This window comes from Caenorhabditis remanei, chromosome V (assembly GCF_010183535.1).
Source record: "Caenorhabditis remanei strain PX506 chromosome V, whole genome shotgun sequence".
NCBI classification, from domain to species: domain Eukaryota; kingdom Metazoa; phylum Nematoda; class Chromadorea; order Rhabditida; family Rhabditidae; genus Caenorhabditis; species Caenorhabditis remanei.
Genome location: NC_071332.1, coordinates 2331126 through 2355343, shown reverse-complemented (window position 1 = coordinate 2355343; position 24218 = coordinate 2331126). Strand labels below are relative to the sequence as shown.

Below are 24218 nucleotides of genomic sequence, written 5' to 3'. Positions count from 1 at the left end.
TTGTTCTAGCATTTTTATTTTTATATTAAAAATAAAACATCCGCTATTTCATTGCCCGTGGTGAAATTCTACTGCTCGCCGCCTTTTTGAGTGTACGCAATTGCGCGTAGAATCAGTCGATTGCGGACCATTTTTCGAATTGAATTTTTTCCCTCCTAAAATGATTTTTCTCGTGTTTCCTTCGTTAAAAACCTTACAAATATCGATTTTTCAGCAGAAAATGGATATGGAAATCGACGATCCAGCCACCGGAACCTCCTCCTCACGTCTCGCGCCGATGGAAGAGGTAAAACCAATTTTTTTCGAAATTTTTTTTTAATTGAAAAATTTCAGGTAAAGCCAACTGTCAAACAAATCAAGAGAATTGCCGCTCACAGTCATGTAAAAGGACTTGGAATCGACCCGGAGACCTGTGAAGCGCTGCCAGAAGTGCGTTTTTTTTGTCTAAAATCTAGTTTTTTCTTATTAAATTTCGAATTTTTTCAAATTTCTGATTTCAGGCCGCCGGATTCGTTGGCCAAATCGCCGCGAGAACCGCCGCTTCCATCATCGTGGATATGATTAGAGGAAAGAGTATGGCGGGTCGAGCAGTGCTTCTCGCCGGACCACCTGCCACCGGAAAAACCGCTATCGCTCTGGCAATGTCACACGATCTAGGAGACGGAGTTCCGTTTGTTCCACTCGTTGCCAGTGAAGTATACTCGAGTGAAGTGAAAAAGACGGAAGTCTTGATGAGAAGCTTCCGAAGAGCCATCGGACTTCGTGTCAAGGAGACAAAGGACGTCTACGAAGGAGAAGTCACCGAACTGAGTCCAGTAGAGACTTCGGATAACTCGGGACTCGGAAAAACAATCTCCCATCTTTTACTCAGTCTGAAAACGGCGAAGGGTAGCAAACAGCTGAAACTGGATCCCAGCATCTACGATTCGGTGCTGAAACAGCGTGTTGAAGTGGGCGATGTCATCTATATTGAAGCGAACTCGGGAATCGTGAAGCGAGTTGGGCGGTGCGATGTGTATGCGTCGGAATTCGATTTGGAAGCGGATGAATTCGTGCCGATGCCGAAAGGAGATGTGAGAAAGTCGAAGGATATCGTGCAGAACGTCTCGCTCCATGATTTGGATTTGGCGAATGCAAGACCACAAGGACGTCAAGGAGATGTGACGAATATCGTCTCCCAGTTGATGGCTCCGAAGAAAACTGAAGTTACAGGTGAGAAATTCAATGAAATTGGTGTTTTTAGTCAGCCCGAAATAAAGTTTTTTAAAGAGTAAATAAAATTTCCCATAAATGTCACTTTTTGGCAAACAGATGAGAAATTGCGAGAAATTTAGTAAAATGGGTGTTTTTCATCAGGAAATTCGATATTATTTAGGATTTCTGATAAATTTTCAGCTCAATCCAAAGTTTTTCATACAAAATTAGAAATTTTGCCTTTTTTCAATGAAAACACGAAAAATTCCTGATTTTCGCAAAAGAACTGAGCAAAAACCCAAAAAATCCCCATTTCTATAATGCTTTCCACAAAAAATCAGAAATTTGCTAAAAAAAACGGTTTCAGATTCAAAAACCCTATTCTAGAGCCATTTTTCTGCTGATAAATCCATTTTTGCAGCCAAAAACAAAAAAAAAGAGAAAAGTTAGTTTTTTCAACTAGAAACTCACATTTTTAGGCTCAAAGATCCCGTTTCTATAAAAACTTTTTTTTTACTTTCCCATGAAATTGCTCATTTTCACGAGAAAATGCCACTTTTTCCATGTTTTGAATGAAAAAACACCCAAAAAATCCTTATTTCTATAATTTTTTCACCCCAAAATCTGATTCTAGACCGTCTCCGCTCGGAAATCAACAAAGTCGTCGACGAGTACATCGAATCAGGAGTCGCCGAGCTGATGCCAGGAGTTCTCTTCATCGACGAAGTGCATATGCTCGACGTGGAATGCTTCACCTATCTCTACCGTGCTCTCGAATCTCCAATGGCTCCAGTCGTCGTATTCGCCACGAATCGCGGCAAAACGACAGTCCGCGGACTCGACGACAAATCGGCGCACGGAATTCCACCGGAGATGTTGGATCGACTCATGATCATTCCGACGATGAAGTACAACGAAGAAGACGTCCGCAAGATTCTCATCCATCGTACCGAGGCGGAAAATGTGAAATTCGACGAGAAGGCGTTCGACTATTTGAGTCGCGTCGGCTCGGAGAAATCGTTGAGATACGCGTTGCAGTTGATTGCTCCCGCTCGTCTTTGTGCTCAAACTTGCGGAAGAGAACTCATTGAAGTGCGGTTTTAATTGTGACTGAAAATTTTATCTGCAAACCTTTTTTTTTGCACTGAAAATTCAGTATTTTTTAGGTTTTCAGACGTCGCAATTGATGAAACGAGGTTCCCGTTCATCAGAATTGTGTAAAATTAAATTATCTATCGTATGAGCCAAAAAACGTGAATTTTGGAAAGAAATTGACTTTTTTGATACAGAAAAACCGATTTAAAGAAAAATTTCAGCAATTTCAGAGCTTCCTCAAGTACATTATGTGCAATTTTCGTTTGAAACAGTTTTCTGCCAAAAAAGTTGTGTATATATTTTCTGAAAATCGGGTTTTCTGTAAAAAAAAATTGACTTTTTGATACAGAAAAACGGATTTTCAGAAAGTATGTACAACTTTTTTGGCAGAAAACTGTTTCAAACGAAAATTGCACAAAATGTGCTTGAGGAGGCTCTGAAACTGAGATTTCTTTTTTAGAAAATCTCGGTTTTCTGAAAATCGGTGTTTTTTTAATATCAAAAAGTCAATTTCTCACCAAAATTCACGTTTTTTGGCTCACCCTATAGAGAATTTAATTTTACACAATTCTGATGGATTGGACACTTTTTTCATCCATTGCGACGTCTGAAAACCTAAAAATACTGCATTTTCAGTGCAAAAAATTAAAGAAACGTGAAAAACACCTATAAATGGCAATTTTTAGAAACTGTTAAGCCGTCTGGCGCGCCTTCGACGCTTTGGCACTTTTAGAAATTTTGAGATGGTTGGTGCGCCTTTGACTTTTTCCGTCAAATTTTCCAGTTTTTGCTCTTTTTTGGACTGTCTGGCTGGCGCACCTGCGACGCTTTTTCGAGCTGCCGAAATCTCTTAAAATGCCTATTTTGAGACAGTTTTTGAGTCTCTGGCGCACCTTTGACGCTTTTTCATGAAGAAAGTTTGACGAAAACGCCTAAAATGCGCGTTTTTTGAATTTCAACGAGTCTGGCGCGCCTTTGACGCCCGCAAGAACGTGAGAAAATCAGCTTCTTGCAGTTCTTTTTCGCTGTGTTGGAGACCGTGATCTGAAACTAAATCTGAAATTTTCCAGCTAGAAGACGTCGAGAAGTGCACGACACTCTTCATGGATCGTAGCGAATCGCTGAAAAAGGCCGAGGAGACGCAGCAAAGACTCGCCGCAAAGAAGGCCTAATTATCTTTGTCGAATTTTCTCTTTTTTTTGTCCCAAAATTTTTTTTTCTTCCACAATCTCACCCCGATTTTTCGATTTTTGACTATATTCCTGAATCCGATCCTCAATATTGTTTCATTTTTGTTTAAAAAAACTCCCCTTTCTGAAAAAAAGGTTTTTAGCGCAAGAACCATCAAAGCGGAAGAAGGGACCCCGCCAATTCGTAATACGTCTTCTGCTTCTCTCGCGACGGCGTCGAGCATTTCTCCTTTTTTTTTTGTCGTCGTCCCCCCCCCCTTTCTCCCCATTTCTCTATCGATTCTGACAGAGTACCTCCCTCCCCGCCAACCCTCCCTCACTCTATCCATTCCGGAGAAAAAGAAAGAAAACGAGGAAAGGAGAAGAAGAAGAAGACAAACGTCTTCTGGGAGCGCTTTTGCCTCCTCCACACTCCCAGCATATACATTCTCCCATACTCCCAATAGAAAACCCCCCGAACTTTCTTCTCTCTGCTTATTTCTATTTCTCGTTTTCTAGCTCTAGCAATGTCGCTCCACCGAACTTTTGTTGAATTTCGGTGGAGCGCAGTTTCCTACCGCCTAGTATTAAGATGTCAAAAACAGGCCGGCCCCGGATTTAAAAGATCCCTGTGTCGTGTCCATAATTGAATGTGCAAATGCATACGACGCCTCCGCCGGGGGAGATTCAGATTACTTTTTTTTGCTGCTGGCTTTCTTTTAGATGCAATGATCCTGAAAAAATCGGAGCCACGGAGTCAGTTTTCGACAGACTTCTGAAATTTTGAATTCGTTGTGTAGATCAAAACTAGCACTACATTTTTCTAGTTGACAACTTTTTGATAGCTCCGCCCACTTTTGAGATATGCGCCTTTAAAGATAGACTACTGTAGTTTGCACAGTGCGCACATTTTCTCCTTGAACTCAAAGACGCGCATCTCAAAAGTGGGCGGAGCTCGGAAAAACGCTCATTTTTGAATTACCGTAATTATGTCAAATTTTCGCCAAATTTTATAATTTCTATATCAAAATATTCAGGAGTTCAAGACAATTCTAATAGTGTAAAAATCAACTTTCTATGACTATTCCACGCAAAGTTATGAAGGTTAGAAGTTGGGGGCCTCTAATTTGAGCAACAGTGAATTTGAGAATTTGAGCAACTCCTGTGGGCTCAGTTTTGGTTTCTCAGATTTATATTCATATTTATTTTTATATATTTGTGTAGATCAAAACTAGCGCTTCATTTTTCTATTTGACAGTTTTTCGGTAGCTCCGCCCACTTTTGAGATATGCGCCTTTAAAGATAGACTTCATTTCACGTCCCTCTTGACTTCTATGAGCTAACTTTGAGAGTCCGTCACGGAGCCAGTTTTTGACAGACTGCTGAAATTTTGAATTTTTTGTATAGATCAAAAATAGGGCTTCATTTTTGTAGTTGACCATTTTTTGATAGCTCCGCCCACTTTTGAGATATTACGGTTGGAAGATAACGGTCACCCTTCTTTAAAGGCGCGTATCTCAAAAGTGGGCGGAGCTATCAAAAAACTGTCAACTACAAAAATGAAGCTCTAGGTTTGATCTACACGATGAATGTAAATTTGGAGCAGTAGGGTGCTCCACTCATCTCGAGAAGCGAGATGAGTGAGAACCACTTAAAAATAAGAAGAGCCTCGTTTTCCGTCAGATTTCGAAATTCCCCTTTCTTTTCTTTTTTCGTTTTTCCCATAATCGTGGTGACTCCTTCCAATCCCTCTTTTATATATGCATTGGGCATAGGAGAGCGGAAAGGGTAGATTGATGGGTAGATTTGGGTTGAGGCAGCGGCGAAGAATGGATAATCTGGAAAATCAATTTTTCTTCTTCTGGATTCTTCTACTATATGTATAGAGAAGGGTCCCCCTTCTTTTTGATGATATCGAATTTCTAGTTTGTTGACATACCAAGCGTTTGTTAGAGATGGTGGGAACAATGACGTTTTAAAAATTTTTTTGCCAAAAAAGGTCAACTTTGACCCTCTATTTCAGTGTCAAAATTTAAGAAATTCAAATTTTTTTTAAATACCACTAAATAGCTCAAGAATAGAGCTACATTTTTGCAATTGACAACTTTTTTATAGCTATTCACGTTTTTGAGATATTTAGGTTTAAAAAACTATAATTTTGGTAAAAATTGAAAAATTGGCCAACTTTGACCTCATTTTTAAGTATCAAAAACTGAGAAATTCAAAATTTTTTTAATACCACTGGATAGCTCAAGAACAGAGCTACATTTTTGCAATTGACAACTTTTTGTCACCTCCGCCCACTTTTGAGATACACACCGTCAAAGTTTGGGTTGCGAGAGGGAGGGAGGGGGAGAGACGCAGAGAAGCGAGACGCCCTCCTCCTTTCGCATGCTCTCTCGCCCCAAGCGTTATATCTCAAAAGTGGACGGAGCTATCAAAAAGTTGTCAACTACAAAAATGAAGCACTAGGTTTGATCTACAAATTTCAATAAAAATTTTCAAAATTGGGTGAAATCCTGCAAAGTTAGGCACTCTTGAATTTGGTGATTTTTTGACATTTTTAAAACGCGCATATCTCAAAAGTGGGCGGAGCTATCAAAAAGTTGTCAACTACAAAAATGTAGCTCTATTCTTGAGCTATGTAGTGGTATTTTATAAATGTCGAAATTCTTAGTTTTTGACATTGAAACATAGTGTCAAAGTTGGCAAATTTTATAGTGGTGCATTATGGGACGTCGTGGGCCATTTTCGACTGAAAATTACCTCAATTTATAGAAAATAAGAATAGAATTGGAGCGCAATTGCTAGAATCTAGAATCTAGAATCAAAATTGCTCATCAAAACTATATAAAAATGTAGACTAGATTGAGCCAATTTCAAAAGTTCTAAGAAATCTTTGAATACAAAAAACCTAATTTTGACCTTTTCCGAATCTTTTCCTTACTGATCAGGAAAGGAAAAGATTCGGAAAAGCAACTTTTCGCTAGCTTGATAGCTCCACCCATTTTTGAAATATGCGCGTTTTAAAAATGTCAATAAATGACAAATTTTAAGAGTGCCTAACTTTGCTGGATTTCACTCAATTTTTAAAATTTTTATTGGAATTTGTAGATCAAACCTAGCTCTCTATTTTTGTAGTTTACAACTTTTTGCTAGCTCCGCCCACTTTTGAGATATAACGCTTCCCGCTAGGTTACTTCTTGGTTCGAGAGAGCATACAAAAGGAGGAGGGCGTCTCGCTTCTCTGCGTCTCTCCCCCTCCCTCCCTCTCGCTAGCCAAATTTTGACGGTGTGTATCTCAAAAGTGGGCGGAGCTATCAAAAAGTTGTCAACTACAAAAATGTAGAGCTATCTTTGAGCTATCCACTGGTATTTTAAAAGTTTAGAATTTCTCTGTTTTTAACACTTAAAAATAAGGTCAAAGTTAACCTATTTTTTTTTCAATTTTTACCAAAATTACAGTTTTTTAAACCTAAATATCTCAAAAATGTGAATAGCTAGAAAAAAGTTGTCAACTACAAAAATGTAGCTCTATTCTTAAGCTATCTAGCCGTATTAAACAATTTTAGAATTTCGAAGTGTTATTCCGCCTTCCTCCTTCCGCTCAACTCTGTTACTAAATGACTAATTTCCCCCCAATCAATCCACATCCAATTTCCAGATGTCCTGGCGAGAGGGTGATTTCGACCCGCACGGCGGTCGAAACGCGTTTCGCCTCACCGACGAGTCGAAGCAATCCTCATCAGAACGGGCGGCCTCAATGCGTGCGATGCGCTCATTCACCCAATCCATCGAAGACATCGAAGGACCGCCCGAGCTGCCCGCCTCTCTCGACATTGACATGATAGAAGGTGTCAGTATGAAGACGTCGGACACCAATGACACAATTATAGAAGTGAAGCCGGGAAGCAAGGTGGATCCTCAGTTGGGCGAGACACAGAAGTATAAAATGGCGGTGCCAGGACCCGGGCACTCGGAGCAAGAGCAGGAGTTGCATAAGAGTTTGATAAGGGATGAGGAGGAGGATGCGGAGGTCGAGCAGGTGTTCGCAGCGGTGGCTCCGGAGCCGGTGGTCACTCCTCCGAAGAGTTTGAATTTCGCGGAGACAGCGGAAGAGTTGAGACACGCTTATGACCAGAAGATTCGGAAGAGGCCGACGACACCTACCTCCGCTTGTGTCCTGGATGGAATTGCGTTCTTCGCTGGGAGTGTCGAAGGGGCGAGTGATCCGGACACCGAGAAGATTAAAGTGTCGATACCTAACAATCGAAGACGAAAAACTGAGAATATGTCGTATTCCGAATTCTATGAATCCATGGCTAATCAGATACCAGGAGGTGGTGGGCGGAGGATGAGTCAATCTGGAAGAACCACACCGTTACACGATTATGAAGGAGACATTTTGGATGAGAACCCGCATTATAAGGATATTGTGAGTTTGTTTCAAGTTTTTCGGGATTTTCGACAAAAAAAATATTGAAAAATTGACCACTATGTTTCAGTGTCAAAAACTAAGAAATTCAAGTATTTTTTAATACCACTTGATAGCTCAAGAACAGAGCTACATTTTTGCAATTAACAACTTTTTTCTAGCTATTCACGTTTTTGAGATATTTTGATTTAAAAACCTGTTATTTTAGTAAAAATAGAAAAATTGGCCAACTTTGACACTATGTTTCAATGTCAAAAACTAAGAAATTCAAGTATTTGTTAATACCACTTGATAGCTCAAGAATAGAGCTACATTTTTGTAGTTGGAAGTTTTTTGATAGCTATTCACCCTACCGAGATACGCGCCTTCAAAAATAGGTACCACACGAGGCGAGAGGTGGAGAGAGGAGGGCGCAGAGAAACGAGAGCGGCTGTCTTCTCTGCGTCTCCTCCTCTTGCCGCTTTGGGAACCGCGTTTTGAAGACGCGTATCTCGGTAGGGTGAAGAGATATCAAAAAACTTCTAACTACAAAAATGTAGAGCTAGATTTTATCTACAAAGTGAATGTAATTTTGAAACATTTGGATGCGATCTAAAAGTGTTATAAGCTCTGAAGTTTTGATATTTTTTGACAGAAACTATGAAGATTTCGAAATCACTGGTATACGGTAGTTTTGAAATATTTTTTAACCCAAAATTAACCAATTTCCAGGCCCCACCCGCGCCGGTAGTCCACCGAAGATCCAGCATCGAATGGGAGAATTTCGCGGATATGGAAGGTACGGTTCCCCTTTTTCATTTTGGAGAATGTTCGCAACATGTCATAATCTTGACGTTGAAAAACCCATAAAATAGGTCGTTAAGAAGCAATTGCTATCGGGAAATGAGAAAAGATGTTGATGAAAAAAATTCAGATTTGGATAGAAACAAGACACATAAAAAGGAGGAGCAGGAATATGAAAAATGACGTTGAGATTGCAAATTTTGAAAAAAAAACAAAAATGTTGAAAAATTGACCAACTTTGACACTATGTTTCAGTATCAAAAACTAGGAAATTCAAAACAATTTTAATACCACTGGATAGCTCTAAAATAGAGCATAATTTTTGCAGTTGGAAGTTTTTTGATAGCTCTTCACCCCACTGAGATACGCGCCTTTAAAACCAGGCATCTCTGGCGGCGAGTGTGAGAGAGTGCGGGAGACGCAGAGAGAGAGCAGACACTCTCGCTTGTCTGCGTCTCCCCCAAGAGGTACCCATCTTTAAAGCAACGTATCTCAAAAGCGTGAGTAGCTATCGAAAAACTTCCAACTACAAAAATGTAGCCCTATTTTTGATCTACACGAATGATGTAATTTGAATTAAGTGGGGTCAATAGGGAGATTGTTACGAGCTGTCAAAGTTGAGCTTCTCAACTTGTTGTCAGGCTTGTAACTCTCTTCAAAACGGTGCTAGAAAATTGGTTTCACGTTCAAAATAAAGGAAATTATCCTGTCCTACACCCCTCAATCAACACATCTCAAATCCCTCCTTCAGCTTTTCTTCCCCCTTCTGTTCTTCTCTTTTTAGAATGCTTCTTCTCCATCTAATCCCTGTCTTCTTGAGTCCCCTACTTTACATATTTGTGCTCTCTTCACACATGCTCTCTCTCTCTCTCTCACTGCATAAAAACTGAATTGATCATAGAGGAGGAGGACGAACTCTTCCTTCTTTTCTCTACACTCTCCATGTGTCCACATCGTCTGAAAAACGGAGGAAGATGTGCTTCTAGTGGAGAGAGGGGGGAAGCCGTCGGCGGTGAAATGAAACAGCAGCGATTTGGGAGTGGAGGTCTCTCGCCTTTTTACTTTTGTCTACACTTTTTCACACTTTTTCTGAATTTTATATAGTTTATTTGTGTGCAAATGCGCTCCGTTGATAGCTCATGCTCTGTTTACCCTTACTTATTAGAACTGTGCCAAAACTATATAAGTTTTGTAGATCAAACCTAGAGCTTCATTTTTCTAGTTGACAACTTTTTGATACCTATTCACGCTTTTGAGATATAGGTCTCTGAAGTCGGCTAAGAAGCTAGAGTGTCTGACTTCTCTGCGTCTCTTTACTCTCTTTGTGATGCTGTTAAGCTTCGGTTATTGAACTTAGTAAAACAATATACAATTTTGAGTTTTATAGAAAAATCTGAAAGTTTTCAACAAGTTTTTTCACCAAAAATTGTCTTTGAACGTCATGGCGTTATTTTTAGTGTAGTCTATAGAATTTATATATTTTTATATAGATCGAACCTAGAGCTTCATTTTTGTAGTTGACAACTTTTTGATAGCAATTCACACTTTTGAGATATGCGTCTTCAAAGATTGGTTGACACAGAGAAGCTAAAGACACCAAAAAGCTTGACCAACTTTGACACTTTTTTACAAAGTCAAAACAAAAAATTTTCATAACATTTTTATTATGACTAGATAGCTCAAAGATAGCTCTACATTTTTGTTGTTGACAACTTTTTGATATCTCCGTCCACTTTTGAGATACACACCGTTAAAGTTAGGGTTGTAGGAGCGCTCGAGTGGGAGGGAGGGGGAGAGACGCAGAGAAGCGAGACGCCCTCCTCCTTTCGCATGCTCTCTCGCCCTCCAGCTTAGAATCGTCATATCTCAAAAGTGGGCGGAGCTATCAAAAAGTTGTCAACTGCAAAAATGTAGCTCTATTCTTGAGCTATCCAATGGTATCAAAAAAGTTTTGAATTTCTTAGTATTTGACACTGAAACAGAGTGTCAAAGTTTACTATTTAGGCGGGTTTTCTGAATCTTAATATGAGACACTCTCTCTTCCTCTTACATGAAAAATTCATAAGAGAAGTTCTACTCATACATGACAAATCGTGCTCATTATAAATCTCTCCTTTTTCTTTTTTTTCTTGCTGCTAGAGCAGTAATTACCATTTTTTTTGTCATAACATATTTTTCAGAGATTTCTAAAGAATTGTAGCTTTCCATATCTATCTATATATATATATATATATATAAGTTTATGATGTCATTATGTAACCTGGTGACGGACGGAGCGGGGGACCCCACACGCTTCCGTCCTCCCCGTAATTTGTGCATCAAGTGCACCGCCCGGGCTCACGCAGCTCGGCTCACACATAATTCACGTCTTCCTTCTCTTTTTTTCTATAGCATTGCTTTTACTTTTAGCCCCGCGGAATATTGATTTATGAAGTGTTTTTTTTTTCAGAAAAAATGGAACAAGCAGAAGAAAAAGCGCGAAAAGAAGAAGAGGATGTTGCAAAGAACGAGAACGATGATGTCATGAAGAAGGAAGCAGAGAAGACGAAAAAGAAGTTGGGATTCCATGCAAAAGTGAGTGAACCCAACAAGAAAAAAAAACAAGACGAGGGAGGGATTAAAAAAAAGAAAAAAAACGTTTTATAGGGTCACTTTGAAAGGGTGTAGCAAAGCGAGAAATTGTGCAACAATAAAACTTTTTATATGAGTGTGTAGATCAAGAATAGGGCTTCATTTTTGTAGTTGATAACTTTTTGATAGCTATTCACGCTTTTGAGATACGAGCCTTTAAAGTTTGGTGTTTAGAACGACGAAAGAGAGAGAGAGAGAGACGCAGAGAAGACAGACTCTCTAGCTTCTCTGCGTCGCTCTCACTCTCCCCTCCAAAGCAAATTTCGGTTATTGAGTTTTGAATATCTGAACTTTTTTTTTGAAAAATTTATATGAAATTTGAGAAATAACAAGGATTAGATTTTCGCCAATTTTGAAACACTGCAACTCCGTCAGAAATAATCACATTGCTTCAATTTTATATCGGTTGTGTAGATCAAATCTAGCTCTACATTTTTGTAGTTGACAACTTTTTTCTAGCTATTCACGCTTTCGAGATATATCGGTTCCCGCAAGGCAAGGGGAGAGAGTACGCAAAAAGAGGAGGGCGTCTCGTTTCTCTGCGCCTCCCTCCCTCTTCCTTACTCACCTTGCTCCAGGTACCTTACTTTAAAGGCGTATATCTGGAAAACGTGAAGAGTTATCAAAAAGCTTTCAACTACAAAATTGTAGAGCTAGGTTTGATCTATACGACAAATAAAAAATCTTACAATTTGGGCATAATGCCACTGTGTGACAAATGGTCAAAGTTCATCAATTTTTTAAAAATAATTTGGAGAAAAATCGAAAAACTTTTGCTCCATTGTCAAAGAAAACCGACTAAATCAATCTAAAATGTTCCTCCCCGAAAACTGAATTAATTAGTTTGAAAGATTCGGGAGGAGTCTTCTATCCGTCCCCAGAGACCAGAATATAGATTTTTCTTCTCGGAACGAGTCTTCATTTCTTTTTCTTACCCCAACTTTCATTCCATTCAAAAAATCCTCATTATTTCCTTATTTCCAGCCGCCAACCGTGGAAATAACCTCACCGGATGCACCACATCAAGGGGTAAGCTCATTTCCCGAAATCCGATCCGATCGGATTACCACTTTCACGCCTTCCAATTGTCTCCATCTTTTTTTTTTTTTCATTTTCAGGCCTTCCACGACAACACTCCAAAAGAGCCGAAAGTAGTCGAGGTTGCCGAGGAGGAGGACGACGATTTGCCCACTTTTTCTGAGGATATGGACGAGGCGAGACAGCAGATTCAGAAGGTGATGACTGAGTCGGTGGTGGAGTCGGATAGTGCTCCAGAACCTGTAACAGAGCCAGTGGAACCAGTTGCTCCCGAAGAAAGCTACCAAAATGTTGCTGAAGAAGTCCAAGAAGCTGCATACGACCCAAATGCCTATCCTGGTAAGTTTTTTCTCATATTGATAAGAAAAGAAAAAAGAAAAAAAAGAATTGGCTAGGCCGGGGGGTCGAACCCTGGTCACTAGATTACTAGCTAATGATGTTCCCCGTTGCGCCATGCGGGGAGAAGTGGAGGCGCGGAACAGAGGGCTGATATAAATGTGGGGCGTGAGGTCACTGGCCGGCCGCCAGGCGAGGCTCAACCGGTAACACAGATGACTACTAAAATTACGACCAGGGTTCGATTCCGACCACCTCCTATTAGTTTTTTCTTTCTTTTTAGATAGTGGTAATGACATTAAAACACCCCAATCTTCCGGTTCTAACCTTCTTTTGTTATTTTCCAGGCTACATCTGGAACTACGAAACCCAAGAATGGGAGTACGACCCGAACTACGTGGCTCCAGAAGTGGACCAGTCAGCTCTGGAAGCGCAAGCAGCCGCCTATGCCGAATACGATCAGAATGCGGCAGCAACAGTCTATGAAGCAGGTTACGATCAGTACCAAAGCTATCAGGACACCACCTACCCGGCTCAAGCCTACGCTGACCAAGGACAAGGTTACCAGGATCCACAGGGATACGGTAGTGAATACGGTACTGAAGTAGTAGCAAGTGATCCATCTCAAGAATACGATTACTCTGCATATGGAGGCTATGAGGGGTACCTTGCGGCTTGTAAGGCTTACGAAGAGGCTAATGGAGTAGATGCCACCGCTGTATCCACAGAATACGGATATGAGCAACAAGGGGACTACCATCATGGAGCCGTTGGAGCCACTGATGAAACGGAGACCCCAGCGACATCTACCTACGAGCCTAACGGTGAATACACTGGGTATGGAGATGCCTATCAGGGGTATGACCAGGGTTACTATCAGAGCCAGGAGTATGACTACTCGCAGTACCCCACGGAGCAAGAGCAAGAAGCTCCGCCTCCCAGACCTATAGAGCCACTCTTCAAGCAAGCACCCCAGGAGCCGGATCCGTTTGGGTGGGATGCCGGGGCTCATGCTCCAGCCGCTCCAGAAGCCGTTGCAGTACAGGAGGCTCCAGAAGGTCCTACGTCTCCACAACCTGCTCGACCCCCACCAGCCAGACCGGAGGCTCCGAAGAAAGCGGATGAAGTTGAGGCGCCAGGTAATAAGCACTTAAATTCAAGTTAATAAACTAATTTCTGTGTTTCAGCACCACCCCGTCCGCCACCAGCCGCTCGTCCACCACCACCACGACCTGCACCAGCAGCAACGAAAAAAGAGGAGCCAAAAGAGCCGGAGCCAGTCGAGGAAGACGCGTGGGCGCAGTTCAAACGAATGACGGAGAAGGTGCGCCAGCCTGTGTGTCGACCCCGCGCGCCCGCACTCTCCTCTACACCCTCTTCCCCCCTCTCGCTGATGTCTTTCGGTGGTTAAGTGGGGGGAGGCGCGCGTGTCGTCCGACGACTCGCTGGTTCGCCCCCCGCGCAGTACTATTTAAGGCAATGAAATAGTTGCACAGACCTGTTCCTATTAGTTCACTGAGGAGAAAAGCAATCATGAGCCTTCTTTTTTTTGTTTTTTTCTCTTTCTAATTAGATTTTATACGCAATTCCGTGCAGTAAGATATACAATTTTGCCTTTTTCAGTTGGAAATGACCAACTTTGAGAGGATGTTACAGTATGAATGATTGTCCCACAATGTAAATTATGTATGAACCATACATAACAAAGGTAGAACTTCATTTTTGTAGTTGACAACATTTTTGAAAGGACCTTTCTCCCTCAAATCGACCATTTTCAGTGTAAAATAGTGAGATTTTTGAGCTGCCTGCCCTTTTAAAATGACCATAACTCTCTAGGGAGTGTCCGTACAAAAAAGTTGTCCACTACAAAAATGAAGCTTTACCTTTGTTTTGTAAAATCCATTTAAAATCTACTTGATGGGACAATCAGTATTATCATGACACTGTCTCAAAGTTGGACCTTTTCAACTGAAAAAAACCAAAACATGATATCCATTACTGTAGATTGTTTAATTTCAGGTCTCCACGGCAGTAAAATCCACTGAAAGCACACTGAAAAACCTCGAAGAAACATCCGCAGCAAATGATATCAAGGATGAGAGCTATCTTGCAAATGTTGGAGGATCCCAAGGATTCGTCAATGAATCCACACAAAAAGAGATTCAGCGACTCACAGAAGAGAAGAAGATGGAGAAAATGCAGAAGAAGAAGTTGAAGCAACAAGGCAAGAAAGTGGCGTCCCCAACATACGACCCAGATGAAGAAGACGCAATGGACAGAGCTGCTCAGGAGCTAGCGATGAAGATGGCAAGTATGCGAACGGATATGGATGATTGGAAGGCGCCAGAGATGATTCCAGTCAAGGAGATCAAAAAGTCTCCGGAGATTCGAAGAGTCGATTCTGCCTCAGCAATCCCTCCTAGAAAACGGAGCTCTATTAAAGATGTACAACAAGATTCTGGAGGATCCTTGGAGCTTCCGGCTCACCTCGCTGATAAAGAAGGAAATGTGGCACCAAATCCGAAAGGAGATCACGCTCCAGACGACCCGATTCTTTCTGCCCCGGCGTGGGCGGACTTTGAGAGCTCTGAGCCAATGTTGCCACCGAGTGAATCTGGATTCTTCAGCAATAAAGATGCGTCGAATGAGGGTGGAGTGGTTAGAGAGCCGTCGGATGATCCATTTGTGACAACGGCTATCAGTTCGGAGAAGAGATCGAGTTTTGTGTCGGATCCGTTTGCTCCACAGCAAGCCGCGTTGATTGATGACGTGAGTTTTTTTTTCGTCTAAAAAGCTGAAATTAGGAGGATTTGGAGAGTGTTTAAGTTTTCTGAGATATCATCAGAAAGCTGAAATTTGGACGGTTCTGAATCTGTATTCAAATTTTGTTTTGGATTGAAACTGGCAGAGTTATAAAGCTTCAAGTTTTGAAGCTGACCGAATTATAAGGCTTTAAGGTTTGAAGCGGTGTATCTCCGTCAGTTTTGCTTCTAGACAAGTTCTGACAACAGATTCAGAATCCCTATGAATTGAGCTTTCCGACCGTGCCGAATGCGTAAAAAACATAATCAAAAAGCTGAAATTATGAGAATTCTGAATCTGTACTCAAATTTTGCTTATGAGTAAAACTGACCGAATTATAAGGCTTTAAGGTTTGAAGCGGTGAATCTCCGTCAGTTTTGCTTCTAGAACAGTTCTGATAACAGATTCGGAATCCCTATGACTTGAGCTCTCTGGCCGTGCCAAGTTAATTTACAAATGTAGTCAGAAAGCTGAGGATTCTGAAACTCTATTCAAATTTTGTTCAGGCCTTGAACTGTCCGAGTTACAAAGCTTTAAGTTTGAATACCTGTACCTAAGAATGACAAACACTCGGGAAAATTGCTTTTTAGTGACATTTAGTTTTGCTTAATAACAAAAAATGCGGCATAGCTGGAAAGCTGACGTCGTGCGGATTCTGAAACTGTATTTAAGTTTTGTATAGGGCTTGAACTGCTCGAGTTACGAGGTTTTTAGCTTCAGAACCTTCTAACTCGGCTATTCATGATCTCTGCGAAATTTTGACAACAGATTCAGAATCCTCACGTTTTCAGCTTTCCACCCATACAAAACTTAAATTTCCAGAGCTACGACCCATTCGCCGTCGTCGCCGTCGAGGAAGTCGTTGCAATGGCCAAGGCAAAAGCCGAGCAAGCCGCAGCGAACGCAGAAAACGACGATGACTTCTACAACGGACGTCAATCCCCGACTCTCTCCACACCGACTCCAGAAGGTGGGAGCCCCATCAGCCAGCGGCCAAATGCATTCGAAGACGACTTCAAATGCGCGGAGCTCACCGGTCTGGACACTCCAACTCCTTTGTACGACGAGGATGACTCCCAACCCCTCGCGGATTTCCTTCCGAAATTCGAAGGGGACGGGTGGGATCTTATGGTTCGTCACCCCATAAAAAAGAAGTCATTCATGGCGGAACGCTGCTGGAAACCTTGCTATGTTCGACTCCACGGCTTGACACTGTACGTCTACAACGACAAAAAAGATGCTCAACCTATCCAGGAGCTGCTACTACAAGCCACCTACTCCCTATCAGATACCACTCTTCAGGCTTATGATGTATATGGAAAAATCCATACTGTCAAGCTGCAATTTGTAGTTTACAAGGAGAAAGTAGGAATCCGACCCGGCCAGATAAGTAGGCTAGTTGATGGTCATATAACAAAGTATGGTTTACCCCTGGAACACTCTGCTCAATGTACCGTACTTTTGAAATTTGGTTCTCTAAATGCCGCACAGTTGCAAGGATTTGTGACGACTGTGGAGGATCTGCTATTCAAATGTAAAATCACACGGACAGCGAAACCAGTCTACAAACAAGATGAGGTGCAGATTCACTGCTACGATGAGTACTCGGCGTTCGTTGACAAGGAAGGAGTACTGTCGGATCAACGAGCTCGGGTTAGACTCTTCTGTCTGGCATTCCTCACTGGATCACCGCTTCTCGAAGTGGGGTTGAATGATAGAAGACGTCAAGGAAAAGAGATTGTGAGGAGGAAGGATATTCTGCCAATGTACACTGAGAGATGGATTCGATTCGAGGCCCTGGAGTTCCATTCGATTGTGAATAAGCCGGAGTTTGATAAGGAGCAAGTGATTTCGTTTAGCCCGCCGGATGGATGCTTTTTTGAGGTTAGTTGCATGAAAAAACACAAGTTTTGATTGGAAAACAGACGCTTCGAACAAAAAACACATGATTGTCACAAATTTTTGAAAATGTCAAAAAATGACAAAATTTAAGAGTGTCGAACTCTTCAGGATTTCACTCAATTTTCAAAATTTTTATTGCAATTTGTAGATCAAGCCTAGCCCTCCATTTTTGTAGTTTACAACTTTTTGATAGCTTCGCCCACTTTTGAGATATAACGCTTCCCGCTGGGCGACTTCTTGGTTCGAGAGAGCGTGCGAAATGAGGAGGGCGTCTCGCTTCTCTGCGTCTCTCCTCCTACCTCCCTCTAGCAAGCCAAACTTTGACGGTGTGTATCTCAAAAACGTGAATAGCTATGAAAAAGTTGTCAATTGCAAAAATGTAGCCGTATTCTTGAGCTATCCAGTCATATTAAAAATATTTTGAATTTCTTAGTTTTTGATACTTAAAAATAAGGTCAAAGTTGGCCAATTTTTCAATTTTTGACCAAAACTATAGTTTTTTAAACGAAAATATCTCAAAAACGTGAATAGCTAGAAAAAAGTTGTAAGTAGAAAAAACACAAGTTTGCCACAAGCTGTGGTAAAAACACACACAAACACCCACACTGCCCCAACCCCAATGTCCCAATTCTTCCAGATAATGCGTTTCCGTGTCCGTCCCCCACGAAACCGTGAAAAGGCAATGTCCGTGAAGTGCATCATGAAAATCGCCGGCTCCAAAGTGGAAATTCGAATCGAAGCGATGGCGGCGGCTCAAATTCAACGAACCCGCGGATCAGACGAGCGACGCAACATTCCTTGTGAAGACATCGCCATCAGATTCCCAATTCCAGAAGCGTGGATTTACTTGTTCCGTGAAGAACGTCACTGGGGTGTCGGTTCGATTCACTCGAAGAAATTGCGACCGGGGAAGGTGAAAAACTTGAAGGACCGACTACTTGGCGCCGTGCAAGCCAGTGAGCCAAATCTAATAGAGTGTGCGATCGGAGAGGCAAAGTACGAGCATGTCTATCGGTCACTGGTCTGGAGGATCCCCCGACTACCCGAAAAACATCATGCAGCATATAAATCTCATCTGTTGAAATGTCGCTTCGAATTATCCTCATTCGATTTGATGCCAGAAGAGTTCCTTCCGAGATGTGACGTGGATTTCACTATGCCACTGGCTACCGTATCGAATACTGTAGTGAGATCGGTGTCTGTGGAGCAACATGAGGATAGTGATAGGGTGGAGAAGTTTGTGAGATATGTGGCAAAGTATCAGTATAAGGTGGGTAGAGTTTTATTTGAAAAAATACAAAACTCAAAATTTTTGAAATATAAAAGATCAACTTTGAAGCCACGCCATTATGTCAGTTATTGTCCAACAGTTTCAATTTTACATTTATTGTGTAGATCAAGTCTAGCTCTCCATTTTTGTAGTTGACAACTTTTTTATAGCATTTCACCCTACTGAGATACGCGCCGTTAAAGATAGGTCCCTGAAACAAGGTGAGCGGGAGAGGGCGCAGAGAAACGAGAGCGGCTGCTTTCTCTGCGTCTCTTCCCACTCCCTCCAAACGAGTCAGGTACCCATCTTCCAAGACGCGTATCTCAAAAGCGTGAATAGCTATTAAAAAGTAGTCAACTACAAAAATGTACCTCTATTATTGAGCTATCCAGTATAGTTTTAAAAAGTTTTAAGAGACAATGTCTCGCTCAAGCCACCAGGCCATGTTACACATAAACCAAAGTGATCCGTTTGGGCTGATTTTTTGACATGTTAGTACGCTAAAAATTCTAAGAATTTTATACCATACCAGATTTGGCTCCGCCCCCTTTGACCTACCGAAACGATCGATTGAAGTTGAAAAATGAAAATTTTTCTTTCGAAAGATAGGATCAAAATCTTTTTAGAAATGGATTGCCAGCCTTATTGTGTGCATTTTATAAGATAACTACTTTTTTCTAGCTCTCCTGCATCATATATAAAAAAATCACTTTTTTGAAAAATTTCTCATTATTTTCATGTTTTTTTGGATTTTTCGGCAGGTCGAAGTACTGTGGTCCAAAGTAAATTTATGATGGTAAGATACATATTAGTGATGGCTATCTGAAAATATAAAGAGTTTCCCCAGATTCCACTGTCTAGAGGAGTTCTGATCAAAAAAGTGACGAAATTTCAAACATTTTAACGTACCCCCCTCCATGGTAAAAAATGGCTGGGTGACGAAAATCAAAAATACCTCTGATTCGAGTTATTCAGAGCTAGATTAATGCTCACACAACTTTTCAGACAATTTTGGCCATGTTTCAGTGAGTTACAGACACCTCCTCCATATTTTCGACTCAAAAAGTTCGAGCTCTTGTAACTTTCCAGATTATTACTCAAAATTTATGAAACTTTGAGAAAACACTGGAATATACTCCGAAAATACAAGTAGTTAAATGAATGTCAATTTTTGTCGTTTTGTTCAACTTTCGTTTCATTTCATATCTGATAGCTTCATGGGTCTACGATAGGGAGGTATTCTGGCACATAAAATGCCAGCATTCTTTTTTGTAATCAACTTTTAACTATTCACTTGTGTTTTTGAAGTATGTTTCAATGTTTTCTAGAAGTTTCTTAGATTTTGAGTCATAATCTGGATAGTTACAAGAGCTCAAACTTTTTGAGTCGAAAATATGGAGGAGGTGTCTGTAACTCACTGAAACATGGCCAAAATTGCCTGAAAAGTTGTGTGAGCATTAATCTAGCTCTGAATAACTCGAATCAGAGGTATTTTTGATTTTCGTAACCCAGCCATTTTTTACCATGGAGGGGTACGTTAAAATGTTTGAAATTTCGTCACTTTTTTGATCAGAACTCCTCTAGACAGTGGAATCTGGGGAAACTCTTTATATTTTCAGATAGCCATCACTAATATGTATCTTACCATCATAAATTTACTTTGGACCACAGTACTTCGACCTGCCGAAAAATCCAAAAAAACATGAAAATAATGAGAAATTTTTCAAAAAAAGTGATTTTTTATATAAGATTTTTTATGGAAGCCTAATCTGGTATGGTATAAAATTCTTAGAATTTTTAGCGTACTAACATGTCAAAAAATCAGCCAAAACGGATCACTTTGGTTTATGTGTAACATGGCCTGTAGGCCTATGCTCGAGCCAGTCAGAGATTGTCTCTTAAATTTTTATTTAGTTTTTGACACTGAAAAGTAGTGTCAAATTGACCAATTTTTTCGTTCTAATTGTTTTTTTGGTTTTTCTGTAAAATTTTGCAATTCAACGTCATTGTTTCCACCATCTAACAAGGCTAGCCAAAAAACCTCAAAAAACAGATCGAAAAAAATGAGAAATTGGTCAACTTTGAGACTAAGTTTCAGTGTCAAAAACTGAAAATTTAAAATTTTTTTAAACACAACTGGATAGTTCAAGAATAGAGCTACATTTTCGTAGTTGACAATTTTTTGATAGCGGTTCACACTTTCGAGATACGCGCTTTCAAAGATAGGTACCTATCGCGACTATAGGAGGAGACGCAGAGAAACGAGAGTGTATGCCTTCTCTGCGTCTCTCCCTCTCGCTTGTCCGAGGAAGCCAACTTCCAAGGCGCGTATCTCAAAACCTAGAATTGCTATCAAAAAGTAGTTAATTATAAAAATAGAGATCTAGATTTGATCTACATTTTCCAATAAAAATTTTCAAAATAGTGTAAAATCTGGAAGAGTTAGAACACCTCAAACTTTAATAATTTTTCATAAAAATTTTTGAATTTTCAGGTTGAAATCGACTATGTCCAATGTGCCGATCTTGACCTAGACATGGCGGACCCGTCAGTCAACCCAGAAGCCGCCGCTGCTCCAGTACCAGAGCTCCACCAGCCAACTTTCAACCCAGCTAACCAGGGACCGGATTCTCAGCAAGGGTAACTTCACTTTATTCTCTTGTGAAACAATAAAATTGAAATATTCTGTTTCAGCTACCGAATCGACTTCAACGAAGCAGAAATGGGCGGCGCCAACCGTCGAGACGACTCGAGTTCCGATGATGAACCGGATAATCATAAGATGCCAATTGTCAAAATTGATATGAAAAATTATGGATATTAAGTTAATTAGTTGATTAAAGTTAATTTTAGCTTGCTAATGTAGTAATTTATTTAAATTTATTTATTCAAATTTCCAAATTGTCTTCCGATGCTCTCATTTTTCACTTTTTTTTGAATGTTGCGAATAGTTTCACATTGTGATCTCATTCAATCCTTAATTGCAATAATTTATGGAACAATAATTAGATTTTTAAATTATTCGAATAAAACATTTAGAGTTTCTTGTTTTAACTCAAAAGTTTGGACACTTTTTGATTTTTGACAAAAATTGACCAACTTTGACACTATGTTTCAGTCTCAAAAACTAAGAAAATCAAAAAAAAATTTTAATACGAATGGATAGCTCAAGAATAGAGCTACATTTTTGTAGTTGACAACTTTTTGATAGCTCCGTCTACTTTTGAGATATGCGTCTTTAAAGATAGACAGTGGGAGAACGAGAAAGAAAGGGAGGGGGAGAGACGCAGAGAAGCTAGAGTGTCTGGCCTCTCTGCGTCTCTTCTTGTCGCTAGTTCAAGCTTCTGATGTTTAAAGGCGCATATCTCGAAAGCGTGAATAGCTATCAAAAAGTTGTCAACTACAAAAATGAAGATCAAGGTGTGATCTACAAGATCAATATAAATTTGACTGGTTTAGACTTGAAATTTTGTGTCAGCAACCCCTCTCAACCTTCATATATGTATGTACCCAACCAATTTTTGCCCGAGTAGTCCCCGGACACTCCACACCCAGCGCAAAAAAAACGTACACCTCATCGACTCATTCATGCGTCGTCGTCCGTCGCGCGATTTCATTTGGAAGAGAGAGAGAGGGAGACGTTGCGCTAACTGCCTGCGCACGGGTATGCTCACGTTTTTCTTTCCGCAGAATGAAAAAACACATCTTCTTCGTGGCTTGTTTGTTGGAAGGGGAGTAGTAGTGTGGTACGAGGATTCTGAATCTGTTTGAATTTTTTGTCTAGGACAAGAATGAGACGAGTTGCAACGATTTGAACTCAGAGAGGGCTCAAAGTTTTTGTCTATTAAATCACCAAAATGTGTTATAACTCGGTTCGTTTCGATGCTACCAAAATTGTGAATTCAGATTCAGAATCCCCACCTTATTAGCTATCCAATGGTACCAAGGGTGACTCATAGCTTAGATCCCCCCTTTGAATTCCGGGGGAGAACGTAAGCCGTGCTCCCTTCCATCATAACATTCAAGTCATTGCGGCGGTGAGGCGTGTGGCAAGAATGGCAAATCGAGAAGAGGAGGAAGAGAAAAACGGAGCAATATTATTGCGTCTGCTTCTAGCTCTCATCGGAGCCGCGCGCCACCCCCCGTGGCCACACGACATACACAAATATGTTTGCGTCGCCCGTGTCGATTGAACGACGTCTGCGACACACAGTCACTTTTTTGAGCTCATGTGAGACAGAGAGAGGGAGGCAGGCAGAAGTCGAACGTCTAGTCTTCGTGTGTGTATCAATTATTGGCATGGCGCTGGAGAGACTGCTGATAGTATAGTTATCGAAGCTTAGCTTACGGAAAGTTGGTTGACTTTTTTTGCTGAGATTCAGAAGACTCTTACGGTAAAAATCCTTGATAGAGTTTAAATATTCCAAAATCTGGTGGTACTTAAAAGCTTCTAAATTTAACAGTTTGAAAATCTGGGCTAAATATTCTAATTGTAACTATTAGAGGTTACGTGAGATTGCAAGAATACTATTTCGACTATGAGGTTTTCATTTCTACAATCAGAATTAACTACTTACTGAGTTGTGGCTTAGTTAATTGATTTACATCAAAAATGGTGATTGGCAGCTCACCAAAACAAGTCCTATCGCGACTCCTGCTATCATTCAATTAGCTTCATTGCGGAGATTGAATCCCCACTGTCAAAATAGTAAGTTGTAGGAAATGTGAGTAACCTTACGGATTTTCTTATTAAACTTGTAGGCTTAAGGAATTTTAGGGCTTTTTTGGGCTTAGGGTTTAGGGTGGCATAGGGCTTAGGACACGCGGCTCCGCTAGAATCTGTAATATAAGCTCAACTAAAACTTAACATAGCTGGCCTAGAGGTTTGTCACCGATAGGTTACGAGGGATATCTTGAAAATTTATGTTTTGAGTTCTCGATCATATTGGCTTGACCAGGGTTGAGCGGAATGCCGACGAAATTCTTTTACTTCGCTTTCCGCCTTCCAACATTTTAAAAACCTCCTTGCGCCGCTCAAGTCTTCAAAAAACAGTTATAACTGCGATTTTCAAAAAATTTGACTGCGGGGCCCCCTTTTTTCTGAAAATAGGTCCAAAATTTTGTTTGCCCCCCTTAGACCTCCATAATAAGGAGCCTTGCAACTCAGATAGGGCTTCCAGGTACCCTCGACCCTGTCACTTCGAATCACGACTCAAAATTTAGAATTTTCAAAAATGTCTCCCCCTTCTGATACTCCCTCTGCTCATCTCACAAAAAATTCCTGTTGTTGCGTCTGCGGGCTCCGAGTAAGAATTGCGCTTGCGCAGAGCCGAAAACATCGTCGCCGGCGTCTACGAGAAGGAGGCGTCGTCCATTTTGTGTTGTGCGGGGCGGCGGTGTCCCCCCAACCAACAAATTCTTCGTTTCTCTATTTTCAGTGGCGACTACCATTCTTACCTCTGTCTTCCTAACCGTTGTTATCACTACTATTACTTTTTATCAATTGTTGATAAGAACGTGTCCGTTATGACTGTGTTTTTCTCTCCTAAAAAAAGAGAAGATT

At 40.8% G+C, this 24218-nt stretch overlaps 1 protein-coding gene across 1 annotated transcript; it reads left to right on the top strand.

Annotated features, from left to right (window-relative positions):
* Window positions 1-220: 220 nt before the first annotated feature.
* Window positions 221-3461, top strand: GCK72_016865 (uncharacterized protein; the record flags this gene model as incomplete). Its single annotated transcript, XM_003094380.2, has 5 exons — window positions 221-286; window positions 334-429; window positions 501-1212; window positions 1829-2286; window positions 3360-3461. The coding sequence occupies 5 exons, from the start codon at window positions 221-223 to the stop codon at window positions 3459-3461; spliced, it is 1434 nt and encodes a 477-aa protein (XP_003094428.2).
* Window positions 3462-24218: the final 20757 nt, after the last annotated feature.